Raw genomic sequence first — 25,927 nt, forward strand, 5'->3', positions numbered from 1 at the left:
TAAACAGTGATGGTAGCTTATTGGCCCGAAGATTTTCCATCCAGCTCCTTTGATCTTCTAATTGAGGGATGCCGGACAGAAGGGTGGTAACAGGGCTACCCACTGAATACATTTGATGTTCGTACAGTGTATAGCCCGCTTTAGTGTAAGTAGATAGTAGACACGGTCAGTTTATGTACAGATACCAAGTATGAATCTAAGTACAGTGTAAGTATTCAGTCGGAGCACTAAGCTGCCCATATACTGGTAGATTTTCATACAAACATTCATATTAAAAATCTCGTCAGATTATTCCATAATGCCACTAGAGACTTGATGAATTTCATTGGTTTTTAACATACTGTTTTGGAAATGAATGGAGTTTCCCAAATGAAATCCACTATTACTGTTAGAATTTAGTCCATTCGAAAAAAAATTAAATAATAACCCTGCTCCTTCGATGCTTTTTGTCACTACAGTTAAAAATCGATCGTCAATTTGTCCTCATTAACTATTAGAAAGCTGACCGAACATTCTGAAAACCAAGTTTTTTCTAACAAAATTCTGCTGGTGTATGGCCAGCTTTAGTATACAGGTATTCCTCACTTAACGACCGAGTTCCGTTCCTACGACCAGGTCGTTAAACGGATTGGTCGTTAAGTGAGGAACTCTATACAGTACTGTACTGCATTAGTACAGTACTGTATAGCGTTGCCGATGTACAGTACCGAACAGTGTACTGTGCATCGGGCAATGAAAATACTTACCGGGACCCGCAGTGAAGATCGGAGGACACCACTTCCGCCGGCGACGCGGCGCACTGACGTTGACGTGCAAGGTCGGAGGTCGATCGGCGGTCCGTCGTAAGTGCGAGTGGTCGCAAAACAGGTAAGTCGGTAAGCGAGGAACATCTGTACACATGTAGTAGTAGTAGTAAACAGAATTAAAGGCCTGAGGCTAAGCACACACAAGCAAATACACTTGGCCAGTATAAGCACGTATACTGAAGGCTATCATACTGGAAGAATACCCTCTAAGGGCTTATTCACACCAGAGCAGCAGCTGCTGGAACGCACAGCAATTGCTCACTAACGTTCCCCCTTTGTTCTGGGATGGGAGGGGGCGTGGCGGTGCGGCACCACAGCCACGCCCCCATGTTTTTCAAACTATGATCCGGCCCCCAGCAATGTCTGAGGGGCAGTGAACTGGCCCCATGTTTGAAAAGTATGAGGACCCCTGGTTTAAACACATGTAGTTAAATACTTTGTACATACAAGTATTAATACCTAGCTAGCGAGTGTTGGCTTGTCTGTCCTTCTTCTAAAACATATGTGTTCAGCAGAAATGCTTATAAAAATCTGGATGCAAGGATATGTGAATAGTATCATCTTTATTATTGAATAGTATCACAAATGTGCAGTAACCAAAATCTGACCAAAAACCATCTATCTCTTATTGTCAGGGGAGAACTACTACAAAGTTCTACATGCAGACTGCCACCAATGTCCTCGTTTTGAAAATGCTAGTTGCCGGGTTGTCTTAAAGCGGAAGTAAAACGTTCAATCAATTCAATCAAAAGAGACCCGGTAAGAAGCAGAGGTCAGAAACGTAAGCCTACATATTTCTCCCATCAAAGTTGCACTTTTTTTAATTAAAAGAAATTATTAAGGCCAAGTTCCATCTATACAGAAAAGTATTTTCATTGTCATTGGTAATTAAGTATAGCTGCATGGGAGAGCCCATGGTTAAAGTTTCATGTGTCTGATCGCAGGTGGTCTGGCAATCCATAGTGTGTCAGAAAAGTATCCTGTATTTTGCACAATGGCTTGACAGGACAGATACAGACAGGGAGAAGAACGGGGAATTTATCAAAACTGGAACAGATAAAATCTGGAGCAGCTCTGCATGGCAACCAATCATCTTCTCTCTTCAGTTTGTTCAGTTAAGGTTTGAAAATGAAAGAGAGAAGCTGATTGGTTGCCATAGGCAACTGCTCCAGATTTTGTCTGCTCCAGTTTTGATAAATTTCCCCCTTCTGTGGAGAGAATTTAATTTCTAACAACTGGTCATGGAACCATGATGGCGTTACCACTGTTTGTAAGTTTAGCCAGTCTGACCTCATATTTTTAAACTTGTTGGGTCATCCCCTTTGTTGGTATGTAAACTTCTCTAATCTAAGGTAGGCATTGACCTCTCCAACCCACAGTGGGGAGTGAGGATGACAGCCATTTCTGTGCTACAAGTTTCCTAGCCAAGAATAAGGGTCAGCTGACCACAACAGTAAGGAAATGGTCATCACCCGGAATTCCAATGAACACCAACATGCGAGCAATATGCGTAGCAAAGATGTTGCAGCGTATCAGTATCAAAACAACTTTTGGTGTTCTTTAATTGAGAAACTGTAACTGGTAGAAAGTCACTTGCACTCCAGAAACTGTTGTAGTCAATCTTCTTTATTGACCATCAAAGTGTCATATAACTTTAGCTACAATTACAGTTTCTAATATGCAGAGGCATCTGCGGTCCCTCCAGCAACCGCCCCCCCCCCGGGATGGGATATACCATATTCTTTAGTTGAGAAAGGCTACTACCGGTAGTTAGTTGCTACTAGCTTGTCATTACTCCCTTCTGCTGCACATTACTGAAGAAAAATCTTAAGTAGACACTCGGGTAAAGAATTGTGGAAGCAGCCATATTATTATTATAGTACATTAGGCCAGAGAAGGTTTACAGGTCAGCTGTTACAGAAAGTAAAAATTGCCTATACATAGGTCATATGAACAGAGTAGAATGATTGCTTATTCTGGAAACAAATAAATGAAGAAATCTTACCTGCTGCTTGAGACTTTGAGGGTCTATGAATGTTATGAGTTCCACAGACAGGTATCCGAGCACACCGCGGATTTTGCAGGCTTCTCCGATGTGGTTGCAGATTGATGCCAGCACACTGGGGGGTACCGAGCATTGAGGAACAGAACTGCCTATACATTCCAGGGGACTGCCACCATGAATCTGATCTCCACAGGACACCATCTGGATTTCTCCCCCTGGGTTAATCAGCAGGTCTACAGTGAGGCAGGTAATACTCTCAGCCGGAGGATAGGCTTCAATTACTCCACCTAGAAAACACAACATACATACTAGTAAATAGAATATAATTTCATGAACACCAATACAATTATGTTGACTTTGGTTGATATTGGTGAACTGAGTAAAACTGAACTCTAAGCAGATATAAAAAGACTCAGCTCTGTAATCATTAATAAATCATTAAATGTAAGCAGTGTAGGCACCTGAATTTAACCTGGTAGCCTCTTGTAGTCCCAACAGGGCTGGAGTGTGAGAGGAAGAAGCACTACAAGGAACCAAACAGTTCATGTGCTGACAAAAAGAATGCTGATCGGAGGAGAGAGCAGAGTGACAGAGATGAGCTAATCACTATGCTGCTTTCATTTTCACTGTCCATTATGACCTGGGCTCAGAAGAAGTGGGTTAAATGATGCTGATCATCAGACTGAGAACATGTACAGGTAGTGACAGAAAAAATCACTGCAGGGGAGTTTTCAATCTGTATCAAAGGTGAATATTGCAGAAACATCTGGGTTTGTTATTGTCATTTTTAACTTATTATTATTGGCTGGAGTTATTTTTTACAAAACATATTTTAAAACGGAAGAAACTCGAGTCAAATAAAATAGCAGCATTATATACAGCATTCCCTTGACTAGAGATGTAGGAAGGTGATCTTCATTCTCTACACAAGGGCTTCTTCAAGTGTGGGATGCGACCCCATATGGGCTCGCGCAAGTAAATGGGGGGGTCGTGACTAAAAATCGGAATCCCCGGGCGAGGGCCGCCATCAGGGGGATACACCCTGTACTCGTGTGAGAGGCCCAGGCGTCCACATTGGCCTGGACTCCAAGGAAGAGGTTTTTTTAATTATAGATTACTATGTACAGTTGAATTGGTAAGGTCCTGTTTCTAGGGAGACACCGACGCTGAGAGAGAATACTGTCCTTGTTGCACTCCTTACCGAAAAGTCCCTTGTAGTGGGGGGTGCTTGCAGTGACTGCGGATGGCGCCGCAAATATCAGCAAATTGTAGAAATATCACCAGCACACCAGTCCTTTTAGGATAGCAAAAGCTTCATTTATTGAAGTTATTTGACATATGAACAAAGAATTTCAATAAATGGAGCTTTTGCTATCCTAAATGGACTGGTGTGCTGGTGACATTTCTACAATTTGGAAGAAGGAGAGAGGCACGGACGCTGGGGGGAGAGATACACCGACCAATGCTGTTGGGGGGGGGGGACCCCTCGGGACACATAAAAATTTCCTCGGGTGAAAAGGGGTCACGAGTGGAAAAAGTTTAAGAAAGCCTGCTCTTCGCTACCAATAATTTAAAATGTTAAACCTACTGGTAGTAAACCTACAAACCATGGCCAATCCACATCACCATAACTGTCCCCAGTCAAAAGATTTCTTTTCATTAAGTAACCCCTTATCCTAGAGGACCCCACATTTGAGCCCATCCTCTGCAGAGTCATCTTAAAGCTGCATATACTAACCATGGCTGACTAGAGCTTGTAGAAATCTGCCCCAGGTAGGGTAGCGTCTTCTGTTGACTGGCTGTGCATAGTGTTCCAGAACCTGCGGAAGTTCCTCTGTGATCTGCTGTAAGACCTTTTCCTGGGGTGGAAGGGAGACTGATGTGAGAACATTCAAGAAACAATACTGTTGTAGTAGATCACCTGCACTCCATACAGCGTTATGATCTTCCACAGTCGTGGTGCTCGCACTGATGAACACGGATGGCGACGTGCAGCTCAAAGTGTTGAATAGAAGATCACCAACACTCACAAAGTTCAATGTGTCAATTTTCCATTCTTCTTTATTGAACATGCATCACTTGCATCATCAAAGCCAGCATTTCCAGGCCACGCAGGGTCCCTTCATCAGGGCGACATAGTGATGAGGAATGGAAAATTCACATGTTGAGCCTTGTGAGTGCTGGGGATCTTCCAGTCAACAATTAAGAAACAATTCTATTCTAGAAATGCGCAGTGGGGGAGATTTTCAAAAACTGAAAAATATACATCTACCAGTCATAATGAGAGATTTAATATTTTGAGATTTTCTTTTCCTTTTCACCATCCTATTTTTAAGCTGAACTCCAGGCAGATGCAATAAACACCAATGAATGAAGTATGTATTTATTATTCTATTATACAATTCTGGAATAGATTTTGGCAAAACAACTAATGTAAATCCCTGACTTGATTGCAGACTGTGAGGAGTGGTGGTCTTAAGGGGATAATCAGGTATCCTGCATGGACAACTGAGAGGTGAAGAGAGCAGAGAGAAGACCTCATCAGACTGTTCAGTCACAAGCTAGGTGCTGGGAGGTGACCTGTGTTGTGTTACTTTACTATACTAAAGAAAAATCAGGTCATCAGGCTAGTTGTGCTGTGTGGTAGGACTGTGTAAATGTGTGGACTGGATGGGAATACATACAAATCCTTTGAAAGGTAAAACAGATCCCACATATGTATGTCAATTGTGTATTTCGCTGTTGGTCTGTAGTACAGCTTTAATATATTAATGAAAACAGAAGAAAAAAAATATTTAAACTGATAGGCTAGCTCAGATGTGACAGCACACTTAGCTATTTAAAGCCATTGGAAAATCAAAACTAAAGGCTGGTGCTGTAGGGAGTTGTCTGAAGATCACATAATGTGAAGAGAATTGAACCATTCAGTGGGCCATAAGCACACTGGCAACACTGACAGTTGGGATGGCTTGAAGTAACTGTTATGAGAGACATTAAATTGCTGGGTAAAGTTCATCTTGAAGTATTTACATATGGTTAACAAGCAGTAAAAGAACATTGCCTCTGTTGTGAAATTTGAGGATGAATATCTCTATAGTGCTTGTAGCTACACAGGTCAGTGAGGACTTGTTTTGTAATCCCCTGTACAACAGCATTCTGACTGGAAAATCAGAACTGAAGGCTGGTGCTGTAGGGAGTTGTCTGAAAATCATGTAATGTGAAGAGAATTGAACCATTCAGTGGGAGGTCTGCTCACAAACCAGAAATCATGCTACGTTCTATTGTACTTTCTCATTTTAAGTTCATGATATTAATTCTGCAAGATGATTGTGGACAAAGGGGGTGGAGTCAGAATAAAAGTGAATAATCGTGCATGTGATCCTAGGAGAATGTCATTTCTAAATATGTCCCTGCAGAAATCGGCAATCACAATGTGCCCAACTGCCTAATATAAGGCAGTTTTCTTCATGTTAATGTCCATCATAGAGATATAGCAAGAACACTGAACTTCCAAACGCAGCACTATGATAGACCACGAGTACATGCAGTCCTCTGGCAGAAAGAGTTAAGAGTCATCTTCTAAGAACACATTGCTTGTCTGTGTTCCTCTCCTTCACTTGTCACAGCTCGGCTGCTGGAACCTGGCCCTTCTCATCCAATTGATGTTGTAGAATCTCTTTCCTCCATCTGGCCTATGAGGCCTGGAGCTGCAACTATGATATTTTGTCACTGCTGTTTTCGTGCTGTTTTCCTCTCTTCGGCTCCCCAGATGGCGAAAAATAACATTCAAACTCTTTTTTTTTTTGGTGTGTGTGTGTGATTTTTTTTTTATTTGCTTCTAACAATGGTCCTTGGCATCATTTCAATGTTCTACTTCGGTAATTAACAGTACTGATATGGCCACAATTACAAGTCCCCCTCTCTTCGGCAGTAACGCTGTGAATTAGTAGGAGCTAATGACTGCAAGTGGAGAGGGGGCTTGAGCGCAGACGGCGAAGCGCTTGTGTAGGATGGAATAAAAAGGTACAAGCAGCGCGTTCCGTGGTCGACAATGATTACCTAGTAATTAGTTTACACAAAGCCTCCTATTTAATGGTGAAACAGTGTAATTAACGAGTGACAGAAAATCAAAGGGTTGTTTTGTAAGCATATCAAAAATTAACACGGAGGGATACAAGTGAATTAAATCAATAGCGAGCAGAACGTGAGATTGATACCTGGGGAGCCGGCAAACACATTGCTCTACATGATATTATATTGCTGTTTATTAAATTGCTTTGTGTGATATTATTTCACTTTGTTTATTGCTGGATCATTTTTCATGATATTATTATCAGGTTTGGCATCCCAATAGATCACTAAGGCTAAGCATTCCTTTTGATCTTGCGATATATTTTCCATGCTGAGGCAGCTTGCAGAGTTCAAACTGTTGGGGATCCGAAAATCTAAGCATTCAATGGAGTAGCTAGCCCGTAGACCATGCTGGGAGTTGCAGTTAATCAGATGCTCAGAAATGCAATCATAAACTGACTGCTCCCAACATGTTCCAGGGCCAGAAGATGCTACCATCATCACCATACTGCACGTGATTCATCATTGTCCCTTATGTCTTATATGTCCCAGAAGATTCCACATGTCTTCAAATGACCCTCACCTAAAACTGTGTATATATGTTTATTGTGTGTGTTATGTGTGTGTGTTTATTGTGTATATATATGTATGTAATTAACTGTCACAGTACTGGAAATATGATGTAGCTCTGTACAGAAAATATTGAACCATCCACTTCACGCCTTGCTCCCATACAAGGCTTGTCTACTAATATCCCTACAAAAGTCATATACATAGATAATAACCAGCTTTTGAGGCAGCCTAATAACCAACCTGTATATTTTGGACAGGAAAAATGGAACATCAGGGCACTCTTCATTTCTATAATGAGATGGACAGGAACCAACCATATACCAGTAATTGTTCTAGAGTAATGTATATTAGAAAATTAAACTTTGCACCTGACTGGATAACATGTTTAACATCCTCATTCTCCCAGTATCCAAGTATTATCAATCAGCTCTATTGTTCTAATACCTCTTCAGAAATATTGCAGGCCATTTAATGGGAGGATGAGATGGGCACTTGAAAGGATGACCAGCAGAGAGGTTACAGCAGGTCATCTTTTTGGCCCACCTCACCCTATCACCTTCTAAGACAGCAAGGGAGAAAGGGGGTCTGTCTGTGTCTGATCTAATTTTACTATAAACAGGGGATGCCATAAGGAATTCACACTCATCATTTGTCAGCAGAACACTGTGAACAGCGGGAGTCTGATGACTGCCCTAGATATGGGGAATGCAGCCAAAACCCTACAGTGAGAGAGATGACTTAACCCTTCATCTCCTGCTCGCTGCTGAAATGGGGTACAGAGGACAGGCTGAATGCTAAGGTAAGATGTGCCGCTGGCTATAACAGAATAGTGCATCCTAATAGAACAAAACAGGGGAACAATACAAAAACAGCAAATTAGCAAACCTCATTTTTAAGATTGGTAAAAATGCTAATATATCAGGTTTCTATAAAAATAAAAAAGACTGCCCCTATTAATGCAGAACTAACATTTGCTGTTAGAAAAAAAGTTACTTTTGAAGCAAACATAATTTATTATTAACAATTAAATAATTGAAAGTTGGCAAAAAGAGGTAAAAGCTTCCTTGAAATAGGTTTAGTTTATAGAACATTGACTTGGCTGGCTGTACCTGGACAGAACTTGAGTCTATTTGTGGTGGAGAATAAAATAACATTATGGAAAATAAATATATCATTATTTGGTTACACCTTCTAAATCTAAATCTGGTTTAGCCCAGATTAGAGGTTTTTTATAAGATTCTAATATTTACCACACCACATATAATAGCCATGTCACAGTCTTCTTGTTCTATACATTATTTCTAAGCAATATGAATTGTTTAAATTAGGTATAACTTGGTGCGCTCTGCTATAAGGTCAAATTACTTGACATAAAGTTTACATGAGCTGATCTTAATGTGTTTAGCACCAGCCTTGTAAATGTGTTACAAAAGCAATCAGAATCAACAAAAAAAATCTCGTTAATGGATCTCTATAAATACAAACAAGGAGCTATAATGACAAAAAATCTATATGTTTAACAGTGTATAATTAAGAGGACATTGTTATTCAGTCTTCAAAATTAAAAAATTGCCCTGTTAAAACTGCAAGAGTTGACAGCGTTTCTTTTGTTCAGTGAATTGTGAAGTTTATACCTAAGGGTGTTTTATTGTACATCCACCCAGGTAGATTTTCAGTACTCTGTGCTTTGCTGAAGACTGTGTGGATCACTCCTTCCTGTACCCACATGCAGACTTGAAATGAGGCTTTGGGCATAAAGTGGAAGGTTCCTCATGCCATGCAGTGTCAGTAATTCCTTATAAATGGACAGACTACTATTTCATGAATACCAGTTCATCCCAAAGTATGGCTGCCTGCATTTTGTGTAAGCTAAAAGTCCTCTTTAAGTGAGAGATTAGAGAGTGCTGCACAGCCCGGTTGAGATAACAGCAGCACGTTCTTCAAACATCAATCTACTTCATCCTTGTAATGCAGGCACAGGTCTCAATGATGTGACACACACAGAGAAAGGGGAACTTGTCATTATGTATCATAAACTGTTATGCAAATACCTCAATTTGTAACTATTAACATAATTTAGCGCTCAGAGACATACACTCATTTCTAATCATTGCAGTGGAATGGAGTCTTGTTCTGTCGTTCTTAGCCTGCAGGAAAGTCTTTCATCAAGATGCTGTAATGTTTTAATAACCTGCCAGCGTTCACCGGCTGTGCCGCTGCCGACGACACTCTTACATTGTCCTCATTAAGGAACAGAACAGGTCGGGGAATAACAGGACATTAAAGCATTGCCGGTACACAGGATCCTGAAGCTTGAGGCTGCTGTTACAGGCAGTGCAGGTCTGTTAACCCCATCTGTGTTGAACCTGTGCGATATTACCTGTCATGTAGACTCACCTGCGCCCATTTCTGTTTCCAGGTGTCGGGGCCGTACTTCTTGCTCTCTCTCAGGGCCCAGCTGTAGCATGGCAGGTGGACCCCAATATCACAAAATGCAGTCCCGTTACTGCCAAATTCATTGTCCACTTTAAACAACCAGCGAGTCACCAGAAGGTTATCTGTTATAAGTTGGCCCAGAGCACTTCGGAACTGTAGACAGAGAAGAGATACAGGCTTGATTGTGTGACACATATAACCAATGCCACATACATTATTTTAATAATGGGCATATATTTAAAATTAATTTTGTCCAAGTTGCTTCTATATAATGACATGCTTTTAGTTTGTCTCCACCCTTTTCTATATGCCCCACCATTTGCCTACAACCACATTATTCTTGTGGAAATGAAAATCATATTGCAATGGAGCCAGTATGGTATTTCCTTTATGTACTGATTTACTATTCTACTGTACATTCCCCGTAAAAACCAAAAATGCTATAGGACACTTGGCTGCAGAGTCTTGTTATTTACAACACACCTTGCACCTTGCCTGTGTAGGCAGGAAACCTAGCACCGGCCCTGCCGGTAAGATATCAGTGGGTAAAGTTTCAGAGTGAGGCTTGCCTCCTGAAGGAAGGTCATGTGATCTCTAGAGTAGCCTCAGAACGAGGTTTGGCTCTCTTCCTGCACAGAGAGGGAGGACATAGACTACTATTGAGAGCAGGTACAGGCACTGCTGCAGGGTTGAGAGTGCTGTTAACCCTTTGTGGATAATATAGAATCAATTATATGTCCTGGTAGTTATAGAGAACATTTATTTCATTTGCTGCCCATAGCAACTAGTCAACTGTGTATCAGGGACTTTACTCCTCAGCGTTTTTTTCAAAAGGTCTCGGGCTGTCTAATATATATTTTCATTATTATTTCTTTTATATTCCGACGACGGCCGCTGTAAAAAAAAAACAAACAGAAAGGGCACCTCCCTGAAATAAGGTTTTGCAGGTTGGGATGTCTGAAAAGTATGAAGTGCTCCACACTGGGAGTGTGTATATGCCTGCTGAAAAATACTGCACTAGAGCATGGGGGCCTCAGAATTCCATAACCTGGAATGAACACACTCAAGTAGGTATGAAAGAAGGTACAAGGGTGCAGCCTGGATCACTTTAACTTCAGTCCCCTTTCCCAACACTGTTTAAGCCACTGAAGACGAAGGAAAAATCAATGTAATAATTGTGCTAATTATGCAGAATAACAAATATAATGAGCATAAATGTATGAGCCTTTCACATTATAGAAAGCAGATGTCATTGGCCATGCATTATAGCAAGAAAAAGATTATAAAATGAATTGCATGATTAAAACAAAAACATTTCTTAATAGCAAAATTATTTGTATCAGAAAAAGGTGGTCAAGGCCTCTGACCTGTTCTTCAGTATAAATGTCATATTGTCCCGGAGGAATCGGGATGTAAGCACTTGCGAAGATGCGCTTGCTTCCAGATTTGGTGCTATAAAGATGTGCCACCTCAGGTTCGGTGCCTAGGATAGGGACACCCAGCATGTCAGCCACAGCCAAGTCATCAACATGTGGGACTCTTCCAACAATGTAGGCCTCCCGACCTCGGATCAAGTTCCGTATACGCTGTAAGGCCTTTGGGCTGTACTTGAGTAGGCTGGAAAGGCACATGTGGTGATTCTGTGAGGAGACATGAAACAATTCAGAATTACTGATGAACATGATGAACTCTTTTTCTGTATTTGAACAACTCTTTTATGTACTGTATGTCCGAATGGGTTTTCCTGTATATCTCACTGGTCTCAGGAAAAGCATGATATCTATACCAGAACACAAAACATTTACATACCCCCTCCTGTTCTTATGCTGGAACGACAATTTTTCTGTTTAAAATGAGGGGCAAAGCCATTTAGGATTGGGATTTGTTCACATATGGTCCAATGGTATGGTTGGCGTTGGGCGTAAAATTTTACAGTTTTTAGATTTTCATATGTAAAGAGATGGCGACAATGTCAACTGATTCACCTCAGAACTGCCTCCCTCCCCACCCAACTGAAGAGAAATCTAAAAGCATGATATCTATAACAGAACACAAAACTTATACAGTACATATCCCCCTCCTCTTCTCATGTTGTTAGGACAAGTTCTTTCTTTCTTATACATTGCCCAGGGTGTTTGGCAAAGTCATATGGGATTAGTATTTGTTCAAATATAGTCCAATGGTATAGTTAGTTTCGGGAATACAATTTTACAGATTTTAGATTTTCAAATATAGACAGTTATGGCCAGCATTGACTGATTCACCTAAGCACTGCCTCCCTCTCCACCCAAGTCAAAGGGAAATCAAAAGAAATTTGAAGCAGATTGATGTAGCTTAGAAGGTCAAATGCAGGTCAGAAGGAGCTCAACTGCAGTTCAAATTGACTTTTCAATGTACTGTGCGACCTTATATTTCCAATATGAAGATGTCAGCCTTCCAGACAAAGGCATGTCTTTTTATGATGTAGATAGGTACTTTTTTCCTGTTTGTGACTCCACTAAGGAGGTTTTTCCTCACTTCCTGTTCCTGTGACTTCCTTAAAAGGGTCGGAGGGAACGGTTGTAATTGCATTGGACAGGAGGGCAAAGACAGCAATTCCTAACACTTCCCCACTCTACCTACCCTTTCTAACTCTTACCAACAAAGCTTTGTACAAATTAGCTCCTTCATGCACTTTTTCTTTAATCTCCAAGACATCTCATACAGGGTCCTTTCTCTTATTGTTTCTTGATATTGCTGAATATTAAAGTGACACTTAATTCAGGAGTTAAATCTTAAAAATACATTCTAATACAATAACTATAAACAAAAATGTATCTTATTTGTGTATCACTCGGCTGTAGATCCTTCTAGAGGGTGGCTACTTTTGTTCCCCATGGTCCCTGTGTGTGTTGTAAAGTAGCCACCGCTCCAAGCTCACTCCGGTGATGGACTACAATCTCATGTTTAGGTTACTAATTTGTGTTGAGATTGTAGTCCATCGTGGGAGCGAGCTTGGAGCGGTGACTACTTTACACACTTAGGGGGTTATTCAAAAAGGGTGAAGAGTTTGGGGAAGACAGGAGAAGAGAACAATCTAGGACAACATAGTTGAACTGGAAAGTGAGCTGAATTGGAGAATTTTCCAGATCAGCTATTTTGTCCTAGATTGTTCACTTCTCCTGCCTTCTCCAAACTCTTCACCCTTTTGTGAATAATCCTATTAGATTTCTCTAAGAAATGTGTCTCCTTCCCTATCTACGCTAAACAGCATGGATGGAGGAATCTCCACTGCCAGCTACTGTATTCAGACAACCAACAATTGCGGTGATCTTTCCCAGATCAGTTGACAATTATCTCATTATTATTTATTTCTATAGCACCATCCACACCTGTGGAACTGCACAAAGTAACAATATCAAAGTATCCCAAAGATTAGTACATACAGTTGTTTATTAAAGTGACAACATGTGCAATGCACAGGCTCATTCACCCAGCCCAAGGGTTCTACGGAGGTGGATCTACCATTCTGGTGCTGGAGGAAGTAATGTGGCAGATGGCACTTCCATTCACGGATCCCTGTAAATGGAATGGTGACTGGATTTCACGGGTCTGCAGAAGGTGTCATCCGCAGCTGCTAAATTGAAATGTTAACACTCCAGGGAGATAAATCCCGCAATTCAAGTAAGTGGGTGTGTGTGTGTGTGTGTGTGGGGTTGCCCTATTGTGAAATAAGTAATGTTCATAATTATAAGTAAGATAACTGTATAATGTGTACAGGAGAAGGACTTGGTTTGGCCCATTTGCTTTTTTTCTACCCAAAGCTTAGAATGGTTTACAATTGATTAGGAGTTTGGATGACTGCTCCAATTCATCAACAAGTCTCTAACTTTTGACTGAGCTTCTCTCTTGAATTTCTCTGTCTCATTAGTAAAACTTTAAGGCCCCTTTGTGGTCTGCACATGGGTTACTGCACGCAAGTTAATGTGCACTGCCTTAAGGCAGCCTATTCATTTGTAATAGATGGCCAATTCACTTCAGCGGGCAAAAAAAGTACATGACTTATTTGTAAGGCAGTGCATGTGCATTTTACCATGCATTATTGCAATGCATAGGTCCGAAGGGGAGTCTTTAAGACTTGATAATGCTGATTTGTTTGATTGCTGCAAAGGGTTTCCCTTTTCAGCAATCAAAATAATAATAATATAATAATCAATAATAATAATCAGCATTATCAATGTATTCGGGTTAATGTTATTTTATGTTTTTAGTTTAGAAACTCATTTTATATCAATGTATTAATATATATTGTGAGGCACTGGCTGGCAGCTTTGTGCATGTGTGTATGTGTCACCTAGGTTTCTCACATACTCACATGGTGAAGGGCTTTGGGGTTTAGGACTGATGTGGAGAAAACAAACTTTTCGTTTTCTCAGAATCTTGAACAGCTTTGTTCTGGGTCCTGGAGCTTGTCACCCCATTCACATTTGTTGCGATTTGTCGCGCAATTTCAGCTCAAAAATTGCTCAAATATCAGCTCAATGTAGCTTGTCCAATGCATTTCAATGGAGCTGTTCACATCTCACAGCTCAATGTCGCCTGTAGCTAGTCACTCAAGCTTGCCGCTTGAACATGACCTATTGTTCGGCGGATATTGTACGATTTGGCCCAATAGACTTCAATGGTGTAGCTCAATGTCGCACTACAGAAGTGTCACTTTTGCACAGAAATATAAGAAGGAAGGAATAATGTCTCATCAAGACCGCTTTTGTTTGGTTACAGTGTAGCAGCTACAAAGTCCCTGCGAAAAGTCGTGCTATGTAGCCCGACAAAATGTGCACTGTAGCTCAATCTAGCTCAATGTCGCTCGCTCAAAATCGTGCTGAAAAAAGCTTTTTTGGATGTAGCTCAGTGTGACTGGGGTCTGAAGGCTTGTAGAGCTTTGGGAGGGAATAAGCCTCCATTCCTAGGTTCCACATCCTACCTGGTAGCCAGACCTCATTATTAAAGTGACATTAAAGTCAATTTGTTTTCCCTCCTCCCAATGTTAATGAAAGCACTTACCTTAAATTATGCTTCTTAATCCGATCTTCTTCTTTCTTGTCGCTTTCATCTGTCCCTCCAGCGCTGCGGCGGGTCTGCGATCCAGCTCTGACTCCTCTGAGCTTGCTGACACTTCCTGTCCCACGGTTTCTGCATGCGGGTGCACGTGCCCATAGACTTACCTTGTGTCTCTCCTCGCGTCCTGGCCGAAAATGTGAACTGCACATACGCCCGCCCCAAGATGCTTTGCGGCCGCCCTAGGATCTTCACAGGTGAGTATTAACCCCTGTTAAAGTGGTTGTTTTTTTAATACTTTTTGCATAGATCTACTGCTTGCTAGCAGTAGATCTATGCAAAAAAACGGAGGCTTTATTTATCCTTTAATCTCAGCTGTCCACTGATTGATGTTCAGGGCTCGCTCTCCCTGCTATAGAAACCTGCTGCTTGGTAAAAAGGCTAAGTGCTGACAAAACACTAAGCCCTCGTTCACACCTGAACGTTTTGTAGCGCGTTCTACGCTCGACGAACGCTCTGCAAAACGCTCAAAAATATAAATCCCATTGTAGTCAATGGTCTCGTTCCCACCTTGGCGTATCTCCGCCCGTCCCTAACGCGCCACAAAACGGCCCACGCCTGAAAAGGTACAGGTACTACTTTGGCCCGTTTTGTTGCGCGTTTCCATTGGGATACAGCCAAGTAGCCTTCGGAAACGCGCGACGGTCGCGAATCGCGGTAAAAACCGCGCGATGGTCGCGCGACAGACGCGCATATGCAATACGCCTAGGTGTGAACGAGACCTAATAGGGGCAAAGGCTGCCTGTTTGTGTTGGACAACCCTGTTAGTCAAGAACTAAGTTTGGTACTTTCCAGATTCCCAGCTTTCCCGGCTTCTTTGGGGCAGCATCCTGCAGTATGCCTGAGAAGATTTCCCAGTGAGGACTGATAGTTAGTGGCGCTTCATTGTTTTTACTGAAGAACTAAGTTTAGTTAGTAGCTTAAAAGAGCAGATGTTTTGTTTGTTTTATGCTATAGACTTGCTGTAAAAAGACCCCATGCATTAAAAAATTGTGTTTGTTTGCTGCCTTGCTGAAAATTAGTACAAAAAAAACCTCCTTGGACTATTCCGGTGTGTCCCTGCCTAGTGCATGGATTACCACTGCCAATACCATTTAAATAAGTCCTCCTTACGATATGCAATCCTTATTTTGCAAATAAATATTTATATATAACAAGCATTCCCAGAGCACCAGTGGGTTAGCTAAAGACACATTATATCAGTATTTGGAAGCAGTAGAAAATCCCCGCAAAGTTGAAAAGCTCACTGCCTGATCTGGCCAATTACAGTTAGATCAGGAAACAATCAGTTACGATGGTAACCAAAATAGTTGCGCTAGGATATATGGCAAAAATAAAAATTGATTAAATTAAGACTAAAAAAACAAACATACAAAGAAAATAACAATAAAAAATATAAATATAAAATATGACCAAGAAATCCAGCTGCAGCAATATCTATCAAGGTGATCAATTATAAACCGGTGTGCTGCGCTTGGTTATGTGATGCGTGCTATGTTTAGTCCTTAAATTATGTGATGCTTGTGATACCACAGACTGAAAGCAGTGCAAGTGGTCGACTCCTACTTGCAACTATATGCAATCCAAAAGTGCGTATGTGCATATATATTAATAAATATACGTGTCATATAAATACGAATATAAATACTAGATAGTTAGTTGTGAACCAAATATGTAAATAAATTAGTCATATATGTGCCATAAAGTGAAAGTACAGTTGTGAATAATAAATTAATTGTAAAGATGGGTCACTCTAACAATCAACAACATTGGGCTAGAAAACAGTAATTTAAAAAATCTAGCAAGTATTGAAATAAAATCAGTTTCGATCACTTGACAAAAGAGGAAAAAAGTCCACTGCCGTAATATATTCCCAAATGTTGTCTGGCTGGCTGCCATAAAAATAAAAAGACCTGTAACGTTGAGCTTTATGAACAGTCAGGAATTTATTAAAACTGGAGCAGACATGGCAACCAATCAGCTTCTCTCATCAGTTTGTTCAATTAAGCTTTGAAAATGAAAGCTGGAAGTTGATTGGTTGCAGCTGCTGCAGGTTCTGCCTGTTTCCGTTTTTATCAATTCCCCTCAATGTTTTTTTATTTTTGCTCAAAATAATAATCAGGGTTACTCACAAAAGGGTGAAGGGTTTGGAGAAGGCAGCAGAAGTGAACGATCTAGGCCAGGGGTTTCCCGAGGCCGGGTGTCTTCCGGTCTCCAGACCGGGTGACACTCTGCCGTGTCGTCATCGTGCGTGCACATGACGTCACCTTGAGCGTGCGCGGTGACGTCATCACGCATGCACGGCCATCTAATTGACGCCTGCCGGCGGCCATCTTGATGGGCGCCGGCAGAGAGAGGAGGGGATGTTCACCCGGCGGGATGAGGTATGCCGCCGTGTCCCCTCCTCTCTCCTGACTCTGTCAGGCTCTCGGTCCATGACCGAGTGCCCTACTTTTTAGAGGGGGTGACACCAAAATGACAGTCAGTCATTTTGGTGTCACCCCTGCAATGGTGTCACCCGTGTGTGGGCCGCACCCCCACACCCCCCTTGTGACGCCACTGATCTAGGCCAAAATAGCTGATTTGGAACAATTCTCCAATTCAGCTCACTTTCCAGTTCAGCTATGTTGTCCTATATTATTCACTTCTCCTGTCTTCTCCAAACTCTTCACCCTTTAGTGAATAGCACTATGACTTGATAAGACTGACAATGATTCACATAGAGTGTGACTTCTAACTAGGGATGCACAGATACTTTTCGAGTACCAATGCCGATACTTGGCATTTTCATGAGAACTACCAGGGCTGCAGTGGTTGCAGCTGGGACCTGGCTCTGGCACTCCACCACTGTCCTGAAATCATTAGTCTGTATTGTTTTAGAAAAACTGTCACATGACAATAAACAAAAATGGTATCGCTGCATCCCTTTATTTATAAAAACAAAATCGTACATTAAAACAGAGATGTACAAATCCCAGGAGCTCCGTGTGCTCCTTACAAATGACAGCTGCCTCCTAACTTTTGAATTTTTCTCTAGTGAAGTCTTGGAGCTGAAAAAGTATCGGTACATGTACTTGTACCGAGTACGGTACTTGATATCGGTGCATACCAACTTTTAACGATAGGTCCACTTTAATTGTACAGTGGTTCATTAAATTACGGACATACAGCAGGAATAAAAATAATTCAGGTCTCTTATACCTGACCCTAAAACATGTTGGTGTGCACTACTTACTTCTGTTTGCTTATCCTGTGTTTTTCATCATTGTTTGTTCAAATAGCTCTCTGCAAATGTCCTCTGATATTTAATATTAGAGGAATTTAATATGTATATTAAAAAGCCCTGTGATACACAAATAAGCCCTGTGCTACAGAATTTTCTTATAGAAACTGATGCAGTAACATATGATAGTTTGGCCAACTATATAATCTAAAGATGCTGAGTTGTTTATGTAAAGGATGCATTTTGACATCCGGTTTTTCAGCATCAGCACTAACACAGTTACTCGCAATACATTATTTTCTCCACTAGTGGGCAGCAGTTACAACCAATAGTTCAGCAAATTTCAGCTGGTTCACAGAAAGCTATTTTCCTACCTTAGTATTAACTACGCAAATAAAGGCACAGAAAAGGATTCAGAGAATCTGCCATATGACTGAATACTATATGCTTTGCATGTATTGATAATAGATAGATAGATAGATAGATAGATAGATAGATAGATGACTAATGTCCCTTCTACTCTAAATCATTGAGCTGTTACAGATCACAGTGGGCTATTACAATATAATTTATACAGACCCCCAATTGTCAGCTAACCAAAAATAAATATATCATATAATTTGTTATGCTGTTCCTTCTAATATAAGCAGAGTCGCCCTCAACTCAAATATTCACCTGCATAGCGAATCCAGCATTGCCCTGCTGCAATCTGCTTCACTGCTGCCACGGCCTGGGTCCCACGCTGCCATCTTGGTCCTCAGTCAATGGGAGCTGGCTGCCTCGTCTAGGTTCAGACTTCTGGTCCCCTGATCATGAGTGCCAAGTCTGCCCACCAGCTGCTGTGTGTCCCTGCTCCTGCAACCTCCTATATATGGAGGCTACGGGAGCAGGGGCGCATCATTCTCACCTTTGGGTGAGAAGAGAAAGGGCCACAGCAAAAAAAAAAAATATATAATTTAGATTGTAGATTTTTAGATTGTAAGCCCTCACGGGCAGGGACCTCCTTACCATCTTGTCTTGATTTGTTTTGTGATTGTAATGTCTTCCCTATATTGTAAAGCGCTGCACAAACTGTTGGCGCTATATAAATCTTGTATAATAATAATAATAATATTATTAATAAAGCCTATTAACTTTAACTGTAAATATTTAAAGTACATTGAACCCTAAGAGTGGTGCTTCCTCAGTGTAGACTTACACTTGCCTGGTTTGACAAGCAATATGCAAAACATCTAAACAAATCCCACTGAGATGCATAAGTACTGCACATAGGTTTCAATGGACCATAAAAGCAACAGGTGGAAAAGCTTGGGCTGCACTGATATAGGCAGGGCTACAGCAGCCTCACAACAGCTATGTACATATACCAGAAAGCTATGCTTGAACTATATTTAAAGGGAACATATAGTGGTTTTATATGAATTTGATATAGTTTACTATTCAGCCAGCAGATGGAGCTCTAGCCTCCTTTTCACATATTCACCTATTGCTGTTTTCAGCTCTGCCTGATGAAACTCACCTTCAGGATTCAAATGAATCATCAGATCAGCATCCTGATTAGACAACTAGGTTTTAATCAGATAAAGTAAGCTGCAATTCCAGCTTTGTTTGATATGCTGTGTGTTTAGCCAGCCCATAGTGCTTTGGGGATATTTTGCCATCAAATGTTTATTTGCAAAACAAAGATTGCATGTAAAAAAAAAAGGCGTACAGGTCGACAGTTTTAAACTTATATGAGCAAGCATGGTGGTGCGAAATACGTTAAAGTGATATTAAAGTGAAAAGGATTTTAAGCTATTTCAAATGCTGAGGAAATCACTCACAATGAATGTTGCTCCTTGATGTTTAAAGGTTTTAGTTTCCTGCAGAATCAGCTACTCCCCTGAGCACCGGCCCTGACTTCCTGTTTTAGAGTGACTCCTTTCTCAAGCAGAGCGCTATGCAGTCACCCTTGTATGTGCTAGTAACCTGTGTGTGTCTCCACAAACAAAAAGACACAGCAAATCAAGCTACTTTCCTCCCCTCTGGCACCCTACCTTTCCTCCTCCAAGCTAGTAGATGAACAGTTGCTGTAGTCTGCTCTATCACATTAAGGCTTAGTGATGTCCAGCCCAGCCTGGGCAAGGTGTGGATTCCATAGCTGGAAATGAAAAGGAGGCATGTCGGCATCCCCGCCCCAGGGTCCACCCTCCCTGATAGCCATTTGGTGACACAAATGCTGTGAAAACCTTATAAACTTTACAAAAAAGAAAACACCTTCTATAAAATTGACCCAAAATGATAATTTCCCCATAAGGACATAAACATATGTTATTTCTACAGCTTTTTCTTTATACACATATGTAAAATATATGTAAAAATTTAAAGTGATAGAATAAAAATAAATCCCTTATACCGCTCTGAATATATATTGTGTCTGTGGCTTTATAATCCAGGGTCCAACAAAATGTTATGACATTTTATTATAAAACATTTGCTCCCTGCTAAGGTAATCATTGGTGAAACATGTATGCATGATTGTGTGTTTAAACATATCCGAAAAGAAAAAGAGCTGAAAAGAAAAATATTGACAAAAACATTTTGCTTTGCATATATAAACTGTATACCACACGGGTATTTTAGCACCACAGAAACCATATAACAAAGCCGGAAAGGAAAATGTAATAAAGATATATGATTTTCAGTTTGAATAGCTCTATCAAAGCAGACCAGTTCATTACTCTGCTTAGCCATCAAAAAATGCCATGATTAATACGTGGCTGGGTTATGACCTCTGCTGTAGTTGAGCTGTTTAAATTGATAAAAGCTGTTGAGGTGATACTATAATCGCTCACATCTTTAGTGCCTCAGAAATGGCCTCACTGGGAATAGAACTAATTACTACACATCTGTATTTATTTGATCCACGCAGAATTATCCTTCTGTCACTCGCAGAAGAGGCTGCCAGGCTTTTGTATAACGCTAACTCATCCCGTACCGCCCTCCCGCCTCATATTGAAGTAGTAACGCTGAGAGAAAATCAATCGGAGATATAAAGAGACGAAAAGGGAGTTTATAGGGGCAGTCCGCATGCAATCTCCCCAGTATGGAGAGTTAAGTATTTATAACAGAAGACGTTCTTTTATATGGACACAGATCAGGTGTATAATATTGCGGCTAGCTGATTATTTTGTCTATCGTCTTAACATGCTCTTTGCCAGCTACAAAGGGGCCCGAGTTGTTAAGGCAAAGCAAAATAAGTGGTCAGCACTCTTGTCTGCAAGTAGGGGTCTAGTACCCTTTTGGGACACTTTCTACATAGTGTGTTTTGGTATTTGCTTAGGTTTTCTATCACACTTCAATTACATACTGGTAGGTTAGTCAGACTCTTCTCAAAACTAGTCTTGGTGTGTAAAGTGAAAGTAGAGATATTAAGATTTTAAAGAAGGACTCCAGTCTCACCTGTCTCTGTCCCATCTGCTTCTGCCTTTTGTGCTTGGCGGAACGATATGGTGCCCTGCAATTTTCTGTGCTTCTTCTCTTCACCGGATGCCTCCCAGTTTTAATTGAAGCATGCACAATCCTGTCTGAGGATGCCCAGTCGGCCACAAGACCCACTGACCATCATAGACTGTCTTTGACACACCACCCTGGGCTTCAGGAAGTCGATCAATGTGGTCTATGTTGTGCAAAACCTCCATAGAGCTAGTTTCATCTGGATGAGAAAGAGTTACTGCAGAGCTGCCCCCTGTGCACAATGAGTCCTACCTGGGACTTGGGAACTGCAGCTTACAGTGTATTAAAGTTTGTTGTGTTGCTCTCTGTGTGAATGCAGTGTTGTTTCTTAGTGGCTGGGGATATCTGCAGCTAGAACCGTCCTACGGATTCCTGCGGCAGGAATCCCAGGTTTTTACATATGCATTCACTGTTCCCGTTCGAGTTAATGATGGACAAGTGTGTAAATGAAAAGTGTCTTAAAACTATAGAACATCGTCCCCTCTTCTTGCCCCTATAACATGGTGGGTGGGAGGGGGGATTCTGTAATCCCCACACAGAGAGATGGCAACAATGTAACTGATAACAGTGAAGCAAAAGCAGAGAGCACATTGTCAGGTGAAAAAAGTCCATCATCAAGTTATCAGTTTACAAGATTTTTGGCAGGATCAATAAGTCTTTTTTGCACTTATCAAACAGATATAACAAAAAACCTTCAATGGTAATTGCCAGATAAAAAAGGAGCAAAGAAAACGTTTTTTTTTGCTAGAGATTACATATACATTAAGGATGGGACTATAGTTTGTAAAGAGCTGGAAAGTTTGTAAATACTAGTTAGGTTTAGTAGTAAAGTACTATAGTAAAACTGCAAAAAATGATCACAGATTGATCTCAATATTATTAAGCAAACAATAAAATGTATTAATAATGAAAATGTTGATTTTCTAACTCTAAAAATTCCTGATCATCCAGCCAGTGCCTGGTTCCTCCTTCAACATCCCTTTAAAATGGAGACCTTAAACCTATTGAGAACTCTGCCATCACGTAGACAGAGGAGCTTTGACTGGTATTGAGAAGGGTTCTTTGTGGTGACAACGAAGAGAACCCTCTTTCTCAATGCAGCCAGCATCCCACCCCAGGTATAACATAAGTTTGTCCACATTGCCTGGGCAGAAGACAGGTAAAACGTTGGAGGGCGCTAACTTCAGTTCCTTCTCTGGTGTTCACAAAAATGCTGCAGCCCCTGTAATGATGTAACAGAGGCTACAAAGTGGATTTCCCTCTTCCTCAACGCAAGTCAGCACTCCACTCCAGATATTGTAATTGACAAGATAAGGTTGTCCACATTGCCTGGGCAGAAGACGGGTGAAAGTGATACAGGGTGCTATCTCCAGTCCCTTCTTCGTTGATCAAAAGAGTGCTGTAGCCCCTGTACTAATGTCACAGGGCTACAAAATGGATTTCCAAGGTTCCAGGACAAGGAAAATAGAAAAAAAACACTACAGACTATAAAAGGGGCAGAGGAGACGATAATTAAAAAACAAAACAAAAAAACCTAACTATTTTACTCTTACCTATAGACCATTCCCCTCACAGTGAATTTACACAGGGCAAGACACCTTGAACAATAGGTCATACCTTACAGCTTCATGGGGCTAGGATCCCAATTGGGTTCTTCCTGCAGTGATGCTTATTAGAGGATTCCTCCTGTTCAATCTCGGAATACTGTCTAATATATCTAATTTCTTTGCTTTTGTAAAACCAAAAATAAAGACTAAAAAAAAAAAAAAAAAATGACTATAGATGTACTTTTAAAGATCCGTTTAATTAGTTCAATCTCTGAGTATAGGAACAAGATATCTGATTGGTTGCTAGAAGCTGCAGCTTCTTTATTACTCCAAGATTCCTCTCACCAGTTTCCTTAAAAATCAGTCCCACTGTATGTCTTTCAAATTCCAAATAAGCAAATTGCATAAGGTACATTTTCTAAGACTTACAGGAAATCTGTCCACAGCCTCAGGGGTGATGATGGTAAATCTCTCCTGCAGCTCAGTCGCATCTTGTGGATTCTCAGACAGCACTGCTGCCCTCAGACCCAGAAGTTTACGGTAGTATTGTGCCATCTCCTCATCCAACTTCACAGGGCATATGTAGATGACGTCCACATTGGGGTCTACAGGACAGGAATATCTTATGTAGTAAATAGAGGGTCAGAACTACAGTTATTGATGTTATTGTAAGACTGGAGAAAAGTGGACTTGCTCGTACCAACCAACCCACCAGGGTTCACCACGCATTTTGTACTAATCAGTGCTTTGGCATATACATCAGTTTTTCCACCTGTTTTCTTAAATGAAACCCAGAGGGTTAAATCTAAAAAAACTAGGCAGCCTAAAAATGAGTTGCACTTTTCTGAAAACGCATCTTGATCATTATTTATTTTGCTAAATAATAATAGGAAATGCACAATGAATAATCTGCACATCAGGAAAACACAAAAACTTTAAGAAAATGTACACAACACACAGAGATTGCACATGATAAGTATTGTAATTAGTTATCTTTTGCTTTAGAGCTCAATCTAAAGTCTATACAATGTATGATGTCCCTATACTGTTGATACACGGTCCAGAAGAGGGCAAAAAAGAATCCTAATGTAACAAACCATCACTTTATCTCCACAGTAGAAAACAGGCTCTTTCTTGACCCCCTACAGTGGCCTTCCTGGACCAGGATGAATCCTAGCTGAGGTGGACAGTAAGCATGCCATCAGACCCACAATTCACTTACTGTATACTATTGGCCATCACAGCTTCATTTGGCAGCTTAAAAGTTTGATTACCCCTACAGTGAATAACTCCATATTAGAGATGTATACTGCTGTTCTGAGGTCGCCTTCACCAGCACAACTCTAATGGGACCTGGGGTTCTTTGCATCAGCAGCACTTCAGAAGTTTTTACTTAGGACTGGCTGTTTATCCAGGTGCAATGCAAGGCATCTAAATGGGACATACAGTGCATTCAGAAAGTATTTAGACCCCCTCCACTTTTTTTCAATTTTGTTATGTTGCAGCCTGATACTACAGTTGTTAAAATTCTTTTTTTTTCTCCTCATTAACCCACACTCTGTACCCCATAATGACAAATTGAGAACAGAATTTTAGAAATGTTTGCAAATGTATGAAAAAGGAAAAACTGAAATATCACATTGGCATAAGTATTCACACCCTTTGCAACAACACGTGAAATTTAGCTCTGGTGCCTCCCATTTCTCCTGATCATTCCCGAGAAGTTTCTACACCTTGATTGGAGTCCACCTGTGGTAAATTACATTGATTGGACATGATTTGGAAAGGCGCACACCTCTCTATAAAAGGCTTCACAGCTGACAATGCATACGGTATCAGAGCAAAAGCCATGAGGTTAAAGGAACTGCCTGCAGAGCTCAAAAAAACGGATTATTGCAAGGCACAAATCTGGGGAAGGCAACAAAAACTATTTCTGCTGCACTGAAGGTTCCCGAGAGCACAGTGGCCTCCATAATTCTCAAATGGAAGACGTTTGGCACAACCAGAACTCTTCTAAGAGCTGGTCGCCCGGCCAAACTGAGCAATCGGGGGAGAAGGGCCTTAGTAAGAGAGGTGGCCAAAGAACCTGATGGTCACTCTGACTGAACTCCAGAGATCTTGTGTGGAGATGAGACAAAGTTCCAGAAGGACAACCATTACTGCAGCCCTCCACCGAACTGGCCTTTTGACAGAGTGGCTAGACGAAAGCCTCTCCACAGTGCAAAACACGTGAAAGCCTGCTTGGAGTTTGCAAAAAAGCACCTGAAGGACTCTCTGTGAGGAAAAAGGTTCTCTGGTCTGTTGAAACTAAGATTCAACTGTTTGGCTAAATTTCTAAACTTTATGCCTGAAGGAAACCAGGCACTGCTCATCCCCTGCCCAATACCATCCCAATAGTGAAGCATGGTGGTGACAGTATCATGCTCTGGGGGTGTTTTTCAGCAGCAGGGACTGGGAGACAGGTCAGGGTTGAGGGAAAGCTGAATGGAGCAAAGTACAGAGATATCCGAAAATGAAAACCTGTTCCACAGAGTTTAGAACCTCAGACTGGGCCGGAGGTTCACCTTTTAACATGACAATGTTCCTAAGCACACAGCCAAGAAAACACAGGAGTGGCTTAGGGACAATTCTGTGAATGTCCTAGAGTAGCCCAGCCAGAGCCCTGACTTGAACA

General features: G+C 41.1%; 1 protein-coding gene across 1 annotated transcript in view; it reads right to left on the reverse strand.

The window, feature by feature from the left end:
* Positions 1 to 25,927, reverse strand: part of IQCH (IQ motif containing H) — a 104,961-nt gene that overhangs the window by 15,005 nt on the left and 64,029 nt on the right. The window contains exons 12-16 of the mRNA XM_018552819.1: positions 23,683 to 23,858; positions 11,259 to 11,531; positions 9,853 to 10,044; positions 4,550 to 4,670; positions 2,812 to 3,098 (exon numbers count right to left, since the gene is read on the reverse strand). Of these exons, the coding sequence (XP_018408321.1) occupies positions 2,812 to 3,098; positions 4,550 to 4,670; positions 9,853 to 10,044; positions 11,259 to 11,531; positions 23,683 to 23,858 (1,049 nt within the window). The remainder of the gene's footprint in view (positions 1 to 2,811; positions 3,099 to 4,549; positions 4,671 to 9,852; positions 10,045 to 11,258; positions 11,532 to 23,682; positions 23,859 to 25,927) is intronic.

This window comes from Nanorana parkeri, unplaced genomic scaffold, assembly GCF_000935625.1.
Source record: "Nanorana parkeri isolate BGI_ZX_2015 unplaced genomic scaffold, ASM93562v1 scaffold98, whole genome shotgun sequence".
NCBI classification, from domain to species: domain Eukaryota; kingdom Metazoa; phylum Chordata; class Amphibia; order Anura; family Dicroglossidae; genus Nanorana; species Nanorana parkeri.